This window comes from Aquarana catesbeiana, unplaced genomic scaffold (genome assembly GCF_042186555.1).
Source record: "Aquarana catesbeiana isolate 2022-GZ unplaced genomic scaffold, ASM4218655v1 unanchor158, whole genome shotgun sequence".
In the NCBI taxonomy this organism is placed as follows: domain Eukaryota; kingdom Metazoa; phylum Chordata; class Amphibia; order Anura; family Ranidae; genus Aquarana; species Aquarana catesbeiana.
Genome location: NW_027362577.1, coordinates 1 through 11,226, shown reverse-complemented (window position 1 = coordinate 11,226; position 11,226 = coordinate 1). Strand labels below are relative to the sequence as shown.

Here is an 11,226-nt window from a genome sequence, read left to right as displayed (position 1 = left end):
CAGTAGTTGAAGCCTGCTATACAGACTTAGCCTAAAATCCATGCGAGAGCTCCCTAGAGCCTAGTCAGACTTATATTTTGGATTAACACTCCTAATCGTAACACAGCACTGCAGTGCATTTTGGTGCTATTCATTTTGAATGACACCTAAGAGTACACCCAAAGAATCACAATGAATGAATTGTTAATGCATCACAACACACTGCACAGACTAATTTACAGAAAAAACCTTCCAATAGGACTTTATAAGGCATAGACTCCAAGGAAATAGGATTGAGAATTAAAAAGGTATAACATTTTATTGTTTGGAAATATTAAAAATTGCCGTGCAGAATTAAAACATAAACTGATGCGGTTACAGTAAATACATAATGATTACAAAAGATAAACGACAGTTCTCTGTCAATGGTACAACCAAAATCAGAGTGGTACCCAATGCATTTCGAGAGATTGCGTAATTCCTCTTCTATAGGGGTGGCTGGTTTATAGATAAAGGGGTTGTAAAGGTTCCTCTGTTTTAAAAAAAAAAAAACAAAATGTCATGCTTACCTCCGCTGTGCAGTTGGTTTTGCACAGAGTGGCCCCGATCTTCCTCTTCTGGGGTCCCTCCGCAGCGCTCCTGGCTCCTCCCCTTTTCTAGTGTTCCATCTGAGAAGCACACTCCTACAGGACACCCATGTGTGCGCATTCCCGTGTCCTGCTGCTTTGTCTGTTAACACAGAAACTAGGACTCGGCTCCGTCCTCTTTAACCCAATTTCTACAGTGGTAAAATTGGGGGGAGGGAATACAATTAGAAACTATCACAAACATTTTTGATATAGCGTACTTTCATTATACAGGTATTTACTAACCATATGGATATACTTTCATAGCCTAAATGGCCGCATTGTTTTAAAAACAAGGAGAGTTGCCGCCATGAGACACCAGAAGTCCAAGGGAATGGGGAGCAGTGTGCCCAACTCAGGCTCCCCACAAGGGGCACAAAGCCTCATTCCAAAGGGATATGCCACACCAGATGCCAAGGACAAAGGGAATCTACCAATATAAAGCAAAATGATCAGTAATCAGGTCAGATTGCTGATCATTTTGTTTTAACACACCGCAATGAACTGGATAGGTCTGAGTCCCTTGGGTAAGGATGAGCTCGGCGTGTTCGCACACTCCACGTGCAGAGCCCGCCAGGAAGTCGGCACTGCTCTGCGCTAATCACAGGCAGTGAGACATCTGCGCAGCTGCAGAGATCGGGAAATGTCTCACTGCCTGTGATTAGCGCAGTGCCAACTTCCTGGCAGGCTCTGCACGTGGAGTGTGCGAACACGCCAGAGCTCATCCTTGCCCTTGGGTGTATTCACACCGCTGCATTTTTATACACGATGAGTTGGGTACTGAATGAAACCATCCTCCTTTCCATGCTTTGATGCAGTGTGGTTTGTTTAAAATATTGCTAGCAGCCTAAAGCCAGTCATAGACAGTTCAAATCTCAGCCAGTTCAGAAGGAACTGGCTGAGATTCAAACCATGTATGGGCAGGCTGAATGTACCAAGTTGATCAACTTGGGTATAACCAGCCTTCTGGATTTTACATGCAGTTATTGCCAGCAGCTGTTATAGCCCCTAGCAATAATCACTGTTTTCCCAGCGGGGACGGCTTCCCCTGTTCCCCTGTCAGGAGAACACAATGGCTCCGTGTGAGGGATTCCCACATCAGCACTGTCTGTGTTGATGGGGAAATTGAGTGGTTTTCTTTTTGCAACCCGTGCTTGCATGAAGGAAAGTCACTTTGTCTATGGCCGGCCCAATTGTCAAGTGTTTTTTAAAAAACAAAAAAAAAACATGCATTACATAGAAGCAACATATACAATCCGTGTATGTAAAATGCATGCAACGCACATTTCACATGTAAAACCTGTGCCTGCTCCCTGTTAAAAACACAGCACATTTTAAAATTCATCAATAATGCACATCCAAACTGGTGTTAAAGAGCTGTGATTGCACAATAAAGGGCACATGAATCAGTTTGACGATTAACACAGAAACGGACACAACAAGATGCCTTCTAGTTGGCTACATTCCACCATGTTTTAGGGCCATTTCACACCATGCTTGCAGAGGCATCGCACAGGAGTGGGCTGTGCATTCCTGTACGGTTTACACCGCATTCAAAACGCACTCCATTTACAGTCTGCAGCGGGTGTCAATAATAAGTTAAAGCAGAACTTCACCCAAAAGAAGAAGTTCCGCTCTTCCTCAACAATTGTGACATCATTTTTAGGGTGGGGTTTGAGTGGATACCTGGTTTTGACAGGTACCCGCTCCCCCACTTCTGGTCAGATTGCCCTGGCGATCTGAACAGAAGTTAGGCCCCCCCCCTTCTTCCCCTGCAGCCTTCCGGGATGTGTCACAGGTCTCAGAAAGCTGTGGCACCAATCAAACAGCGCAATGCAGTTCGCGAATGCACAGCCGGCTGCCCACAGTTAGTATGGCAAAGCCAGGGACTGAAGCCTGGTGAAGAAAGTGTCAAAACCAAAGAATTTCCAAGCTCAACTTACCAACCAGCCTGCGACCAACCGAATTAACCAGTTTAACAGTATGTGTTTAAAAACAGGGGTTTAGTTGCACACATTTGCAAATACACAATTTGCCTTGCCACAATTCTGTCTCTGAGCTGTTCAGGCAGTTCCTTTGACCTCATAATCCTCATTTGCTCTGACATGCACTGTGAGCTGTAAGGTCTTATATAGACTGGTGTGTGGCTTTCCTAATCAAGTCCAATTGGTATAATCAAACACCGCTGGACTCAAATGAAGGTGTAGAACCATCTCAAGGATTATCAGAAGAAATTGACAGCACCTGAGTTAAATATATGAGTGTCACAGCAAAGGGTCTGAATACTTAGGACCATGTGATATTTTAGTTTTTTTTCTTTCTTAATAAATCTGCAAAAATTTCAAAAATTCTGTGTTTTTCTGTCAATATGGGGTGCTGTGTGTACATTGATGAGGAAAAAAAAAAATGAACTTAAATGATTTTTGCAAATGGCTGCAATATAACAAAGAGTGAAAAAAGGGGGTCTGAATATTTTCCATCCCCACTGTATGTATATGTATATGTATATATATATATATATATATATATATATATATATATATTATAGTGTTAGTTGGATTGTTGATACAATTTTGTTATTCCCTACAGTGACCGATCACCACCTGCTGCGTTACGCCACTCTACCCAGGGAAATAGTATGCACAGAGAATCTCACCCCATGGAAGAAGCTGCTGCCTTGTGGCTCCAAGGTACTGTGTCAATCTTACTATTGTTCTTTGTAGTTTGATCTAAGACCATCTTTTCATTTCTCCTTTTATCTACACAGGTGGGCCTGGCCTCCCTATTGGAGGCAGAACGTCTGTATTACAGCAGCTACCACTCCCAGTCAGTACACATCAGGCCAATTTGTAGGGTAAGATGTTTTATGTACTCCAAGCTGACCCTTCTGTCATTTCCAGCCTAAGACAGCGCCATCTTGGCCTCTGCTGCACATGTGATCAGTTGTGACACCCGCCTGTTCAGGTTTTGGAAGCTCCATTGAGAGCTGACATAAGCACACTGGCTACTGTGACAATTCACCAGAGACATCCCTTGAATGTAATGTGTTTTAAGGGCTCATTCACACCACATGCAGTGCTTTTCTTTTTTTCTGCATCAACAAAGCATGGAAAGTAAGGTTATATGGTTTCCAATTGCATAGTTCACACCAGTGCAGTGAGTTCCAGTGCTTCTCAGTTCTTTGGGGGGAAAAAAAAGTACAACATGCTGGTTTTTGTTTTTTTTTTCCTGCACATATCGGTAGTGGAACATGTTAAAAAGCATCAAAAATGGATTAAAAAAAAAAAACGCAGCAGACCCTAGTGCAGTGAAAAAAAAAAAAAAATAGACCTTAATCTCCTGGAGGATGTTTTTGTGGTGTGAATGGGCACTAAGAAGCCACTAAATTGATGGTTTTAGTTTTATGGTTTTACAAATTCATTAGTAACGGCATGAGGTGAGCTTTTAGTGTCATGTATTTTTTTTTTTAAAGTGGTATTTAAACCCAAACCAAAAATGTAATATGTGTGTTCACTGCACTATTTAAAAAATAATTGTTTGTGCTGCTTCTTAATATTTAATAAACATGCAAATGAGGTGAAATGCCTGTTAATGTAAATAAGAGACCAATAATTCCACAGTCACGCACTAATTAATCTAAAAAATCTTCTATTAGCAGCGTGAAATGATCAACATAAAACACCCATACATAATAAAAAGTGTCTATATGGCATATCCAAACAATATATATGCTCCCAACATATGCAAATCAATATGGTAATACAGTCCAATAAACAAAATCTCGTTGATCCACCAAAATTCTTCACCAAAGTGATGTGTGCCGATTCCACTCCCTTAAGAATAAAGCTCACCAGATGCTGTTGCCTTTCACTCTCGTGTCTGGCAAATCTCGCCTTATTAGATATTATTGAAGAGCCGCTGTGAGGAAGTCAGAAGTGACAAAACGCGTCGGGGGCGTAGCTACATGCTGAAGCTGAGATGGTGACTCCACGTGTATGATGGAATTATTAGCACATCGCAGCAGTGAGTCACCTGCCATGTTTGGAATTTTAACAAGGCGATTTTTGAATCTGTTATGATGTAAGTGTATTACTTTAACCACTTCAGCCCGGAAGGATTTATCCCCTTCCTGACCAGAGCACTTTTTGCGATTCGGCACTGCGTCGCTTTAACTGACAGTTGTGCGACGTTGCACCCAAACAAAATTGACGTGCTTTTTTTTTTTTTTTTTCCCACAACTAGAGCTTTCTTTTGGTGGTGTTTGATCGCCTCTACGTTTATTTTTTGCACTATAAACAAAAACAGAGCGACAATTTTGAAAAAAACGCATTATTTTTTTACTTTTTGCTATAATAAATATCCCCCAAAAATATATATAAAAAAAATAATTTTCCTCCGTTTAGGCCGATATGTATTCTACACATTTTTGGTAAAAAAAAAAATCGCAATAAGCGTATATTGATTGGTTTGCACAAAAGTTATAGCGTCTACAAAATAGGGGATATATATATATATATATATATATATATATATATATATATATATATATATATATATATATATATATATATATATATATATATATATATATATATATATATATATATATATATATAAATATATATATATATATATATAAATATATATATATACATACACACACACACACACACACACACACACACACACACACACACACACACACACGTATAAGTCGAATTTTTCAGCCCTTTTTTTTTTTTTTGGGCTGAAAGTTTCCCTTCGACTTATACTCGAGTCACCGCCGTCTGTCTGCATGATCGGCGTGCCATGCAGGCAGACGGCGGCCGGCGTGTGATGATAATACTCGGAGGCTATTCCAGCTTTCAAAAGCCGCGCCTCCTGCTCTTCTGTGATAAGCTGAACAGCTGTCAGTGTACAGCCTATCACGGACATTCTCTCATCCTCGTCTGTGGTATGAGAATGAGAGAATATCCGTGATAGGCAGTCAGCGGTCAGCCTATCACAGACGAGGAGGAGGCGCGGCTTTTGAACTGTGGAATGGCCGCCGAACAGTATCATCACACGCCGGCCGCCGTCTGAGGATGGAGATCGCCACAGGGAGGATGGAGATCGCCACAGGGAGGCTACACAGGACACAGGTAGGCTGCACATGCACACAGGACACACATGTACAGGACACACATGTACAGGGTACAGGTAGGCTGCACAGGACACAGGGAGGCATGCAGCTGCAGATGGGCATTATTGACCCTCTGCATTTCTCACCCTCGTCTTATACTCGGGTCAATACGTTTTTCCCAGTTTTTTGTGGTAAATTAGGGGCCTCGACTTATACTCGGAACGACTTATACTCGAGTATATACGGTATATATAATTTTTTTTTTTTTTTTCTAATGGCCGCAATCTGCGATTTTTATCATGACTGCGACATTATGGCGGACACATCGGACAATTTTGACACATTTTTGGGACCATTGGCATTAACACAGCGTTCAATGCTATAAAATTGCATTGATTACTGTAAAAATGGCAGTGAAGGGGTTAACACTAGAGGGCACTCGAGGGGTTAACTGTGTTCCCTGGGAGGTGATTCTAACTGAAGGGGGATGGGACTGACTAGAGGAAGTGACGGATCGTGGTTCCTAGCTAATAGGAACACACGATCTGTCACTCCTGTCAGAACAGGGAAGTGTGTGTTTACACACACTCATCCCTGTTGTCTCTCCTGCCCACAATCACTCGTGGCTGGTGGTCATCACGACCGTTGGCCACGAGCATCGGCAACCCGCTGTGCAGCACGCACGTGCCGTTATCCCGACCCCCGCGAGTCAACGTATAGCTACGACGGCTCGCGCAGGGGAGCCAACCTTCCGCAGTATAACTGAGGCGGTTGTTTGGGAAGTGGTTAATAAACCGATTACCATAAAGTGTTTTTACACTATTGGAGGCTCTGTCTCAATTTCTATCCCCACATGTGTAGAGTGTCTTTATTGATCTGGATGGAGATTGGCGCGTAATAAGCAGCTCTTCAATAATCTCTAATAAGGTGATATTACAGACACGAGAGAATAAAAACCTTGAGTGAGGATCCTGATTGCCATCTAACAGCAGAAATATCTATTTTTGTTGGTCTAATTCTTTTAATCATTATCACATAAAGCCATATGATCTTATGGTATTTCAGGAACCAGATTGTTCAGAAGTTTCCTGGGAGCTGCGCCAATCCTTAACAGTAGTTTTTGATATGTATACCAACGGACAGGGGAAAAGAGGTATGTTTTGAATATTGGCTGTTCCATTTCTTGTTTATATGAAAATACATTTATTTATCATATTCTTTGGTGTTCTGACAAAAACTCCAACTCGCCAAAATTTCCAACCACGTCACTTCCGGTGACTGTTCAGCAGCAATAATTGGAGATTTCGATGAGTTGCCTGTTTTCACAGAACACTGGCAGCGTATACAGTACGGTACACCATATAATGAATCGACATTGTTAGTCCATCCTATACTAACCAACAACATGGCCGCCTCCCAAGGCAGTGACCATTTTGGTTCTAGTCTTTCAGGTTTCTTTTCCCTGGTGATCTGCCACTAATGCACTTCCTGTCCTAGGGTGACAACACTCACTGAACTGTACCTAATAGAGGAGCAGTGTTGTCACCTGAGGCTGTTATCCTTATTTGGACTGTAGACACGCCCCCCTTCCCTTGCCTTTTTTTCCTCATTTTCATAATATATGGAGAGGTGTTCTGCAGTTCACAAAAGATAGCCGAGCAAGCTGGTTTCAGTTCAATGCACAAAGTTACAAGGATACCGATCTTCTGGAAGGGTCAATAGGTATTTTTCTTTACTTGTAGAAAATGTTTTTTTACCTGTAAGAAGAAAACCTACCCTGTGTGGATTATCCTGCCATCCGGGCGAATTCTGACATTTCTCTCATACATGCAAAAATCTTCTTCCTTTTTTTTTTTTTTTTTTTTTTTTTTTTTTTTTTCTTTTTTCCTAAACGCAATTTTTTTGGGGAAAAGAAACACTTTTATGAATTTAAACAAAACACTAAAGTTAGCACAATTTTTTTTTTTTTGTATAATGTGAAAGATGTTACGCCGAGTAAATAGATGCCTAACATGTCACACTTTAAAATTGCGCACACTCGTGAAATGGCACCAAATTTTAATACTTAAAAATCTCCATAGGCGACGCTTTAAAAATGTTTACAAGTTATCAGCTTAGAGTTACAGAGGAGGTCTTGCACTAGAATTATTGCTCTCGCTCTAACGTTCGTTATACCTCACATGTGTGGGAAAAGCCTGAGATAAATAAAAAAAAGAACCAAACTATCTCAAGCTTCCTAGAAAAAAAAAAGGCAGTGTTTACATCTGCCGGAGCTGGAAGTGATGTCATGGAGTCGCTTCCGGCCTCTGAGGGGACCGTCTAGTCCACGGTCAGCTCTATGGTAAACCGTCTGCGGTTTGTCTCACGTCCCCTCCCACCACCTGTAAAAGCGTTCAAGCAGCTAAATAGCCGCTATAAGGCTACTTTCAGATTGGGACGTTGTGGCGTCGGCGGTAAAGCGGTGCTATATTTAGTGCCGCTTTACCATAGTTTTAGCGGCGCTATGCCGGCGGTTTAGTGGCGCTACCCCATTGTTTTCAATGGGAAGGGGCGCTTTAGGAGCGGTGAATACACTGCTCCTACAGCTCTCCAAAGATGCGGCTTGCAGGACTTTTTGTACCGTCCTGCAAGCGCACTGCTCCAATGTGAAAGCACTAGGGCTTTCACACTGGAGACACAGGAGAGGCGATTTACAGGTGCTATACATGGCGCTATTTTTAGCCCTGTAGCGCCTGTAAAGCACCTCAATGTGAAAGTAGCTTAAGGGCTTTTACTTTGCAGGGAATCGTTTGCTTCCCAGCGGGAAGTGGTTAAAAGCTGGAGAGTGAAAAATCGGGCTCACTTCTACATTAAAACCAATCGGCTTCCAGATTTTTTTTTTTTTTTTGCCAAAGCTTAATTGAACAAGCTAAAGTTAGAAGCTGATTGGCTACCCTGCACAGCTGCATCAGATACTGAGTGTTCGCGTTTTTAGTAAATCTACCCTAAAATGCTTGGGGCAGCAAGCATTTAAAATGTAACCTTTTCTTGCATAAGTGGAAAAAAATTTATTATTGTAACTTCTTCCCACCCGCTCACAGTAGTTGAACTTTCTTTCAGGTTCATGCACACGGCCCCTGCCGACCCATGCTGTGATTGGGCACAGCATGGGTTTGGTAGCTGATTTCAGCCAATGATTTTGGCTGAAGTTGGCTGATTAGCCTTGCTAATGCAGAATCCTTAAATAAGCAACATTTAGGTGGGGAGGACTATCCTCCACAAGTGAGTGCAGTTGTAAGCTGTAATAATAGACCTATGTAGCGTAACCACAAAAACAAAATGAATAAATAAAAAAAAGAGGGGGGGGGTTGATAGAAGTAAACACATGAAGGTCTCCTAAGTCCTACTTATTCAAATAGGGAGGCTGTAGTTTGGTGCTGGAAAGGGGAGGACCAAAACGCCTAAGAGAACTGTGAGACTGCAGTATGAGATTGTCAAAGCGGGCGTAATGGGGGCATTTCAAGTTAGAGGCCCAAACCGGGCATAAGAGGGCTGCGGGAGGGAGATAAGAGATGACAGCAGACTGAAAGATGTGAGAAGGCAGACAAGGGAACAAATAAATGGAATAAGAGAAAGCAAGGGTAGGAAGGTGGGTAAGGGTACCACTAGGGGAGGTTAGGAAAGCGATGACAAGTCAAGGTTCAGGTAAGAGGAGTCATTAAAACAATAGGGTGTCATCAATGCCAAGGGGAACGTAGTGTGTTACCCAGGGTTGCCAAAGTTTCTTAAATTTGCATACTTTATCTAGCAGGACCACTTCCAGATTGGCATGAATCAATGCCTGGGTGATTGTTTTTGGCCGTAGTTACACTGTGGGGGGACTAGCAATCTGGCTGTTTAAGCAGAAAAGTAAAAGCAGCACACATTACACGTTGTTAGGCACACAGTTAACCCTTTGGTTGCTGCTAGGTGTTAACCCCTTCCCAGCCATTGTCATTAGTACAGTGACCGTGTATAATATTAGCACTGAACACTATTAGTGTCACTATTGATGTCAGTGTACCTCCAAGCCAGCATCAGCTAGCTCCAGATTGCCCACCACACTAGCACAGTCCCACTGAAAATTGCAAAGACATGTAGCACAATATATTTTGGCCTTGTAATTTATGAAGACATTTTATTATTATTATATATTTTTTATAACTGAAAGTAGAAGAGAATTTATTACAATTTTTTATTTTTTATATATATATATATATAAAATAAAGACCCAGTGCTGATCAAATACCACCAAAAAAAGCTCTATTTGTGAAGAAAAAAGTGATGATAATTTTATTTGGGTACAATGTTGCATAACTGCACAATCGGCGGTTAAAGTAGCGCAGTGCCGAATAGAAAAAAAAAAAAAAAAAATGGTCTGGTCATGAAGGGGGTAAAAATGGTTAAGCGGTACATAAATCTGTTCTATAGCACTTCCTAGCTGTAAAGTACACATGCCTTTTTGTGCCATGTCTAATATATAGAGATGATAGCCTGAATGTCATTGGTGCATCCATACAACTTCAGTGCTCCTCCTACTTTTACTATATAATAGTGATGGTTCAAGCATATCATTTTTGTCTTTTTAGACTGGTCTATATTTAAGATGTTTGCTCGCACAGTAACAGAACCTTGCCCCCTTGCAACACAAAGCAAGATCTATGTGGATTCTGGATTTGATAAGGTAAAACACTGCATTGATGCTAAAATAGCATTTTTTTTTTAAGTTTTTGAAACTATTTTGCCCTCTTACTCTGAGAAATCGTCATGGACTTGGTTGCATGTTAAAGTATAACTAAAGGCAAAACTTTTTTTTTTTTTTTTTGTTTTTTGACAGAGTGAATAGAGATGAGAACACCTGTCAGTTTTTATTGCTGTCTGTGCCCCTGTTAACCACTTAAAGACCAGCCTCGTTTTGGATTTTAGGTGTTTACATGTTTAAAACAGGTTTTTTTGCTAGAAAATTACTTAGAAAAAAAACAATATATAATGTTTGGGGGTTCTAACACCCTAGAGAATAAAATAGCGGTCATTGCAATACTTTTTTTTGCACCGTATTTGCGCAGCGGTCTTCTAAGCGCTTTTTTTGGAAAAATTCACTTTTTTGAATAAAATAAGACAACAGTAAAGTTAGCCCAATTTTTTTTTTTTTTTTTTTTTTTTTTTTTTTTTTTTTTATATTGTGAAATATAATGTTACGCCAAGTAAATTGATACCCATCATGTCACGCTTCAAAATTGCGACCGCTCGTGGAATGGCGTCAAACTTTTACCCTTAAAAATCTCCATAGGCGACGTTTAAAAAATTCTACAGATTGCATGTTTAGCGTTACAGAGGAGGTCTAGGGCTAGAATTATTGCTCTCGCTCTACCGGTCGCGGGGATACCTGACATGTGTGGTTTGACCACCGTTTTCATATGCGGGCGCTACTCACGTACTACTCACGCTTCTGCGCGCGAGCTCGTCGGGACAGGGCGCTTT

At 41.2% G+C, this 11,226-nt stretch overlaps 1 protein-coding gene across 1 annotated transcript; it reads left to right on the top strand.

Annotated features, from left to right (window-relative positions):
* Positions 1 to 370: 370 nt before the first annotated feature.
* On the top strand, positions 371 to 10,429 carry LOC141121325 (GPI transamidase component PIG-T-like; the record flags this gene model as incomplete). The annotated part of the gene is made up of 5 exons (XM_073611095.1): positions 371 to 453; positions 3,154 to 3,295; positions 3,373 to 3,459; positions 6,793 to 6,880; positions 10,335 to 10,429. Coding segments are annotated over exons 1-5 (495 nt in total), but the record flags the coding sequence as incomplete, so codon positions are not given.
* Positions 10,430 to 11,226: the final 797 nt, after the last annotated feature.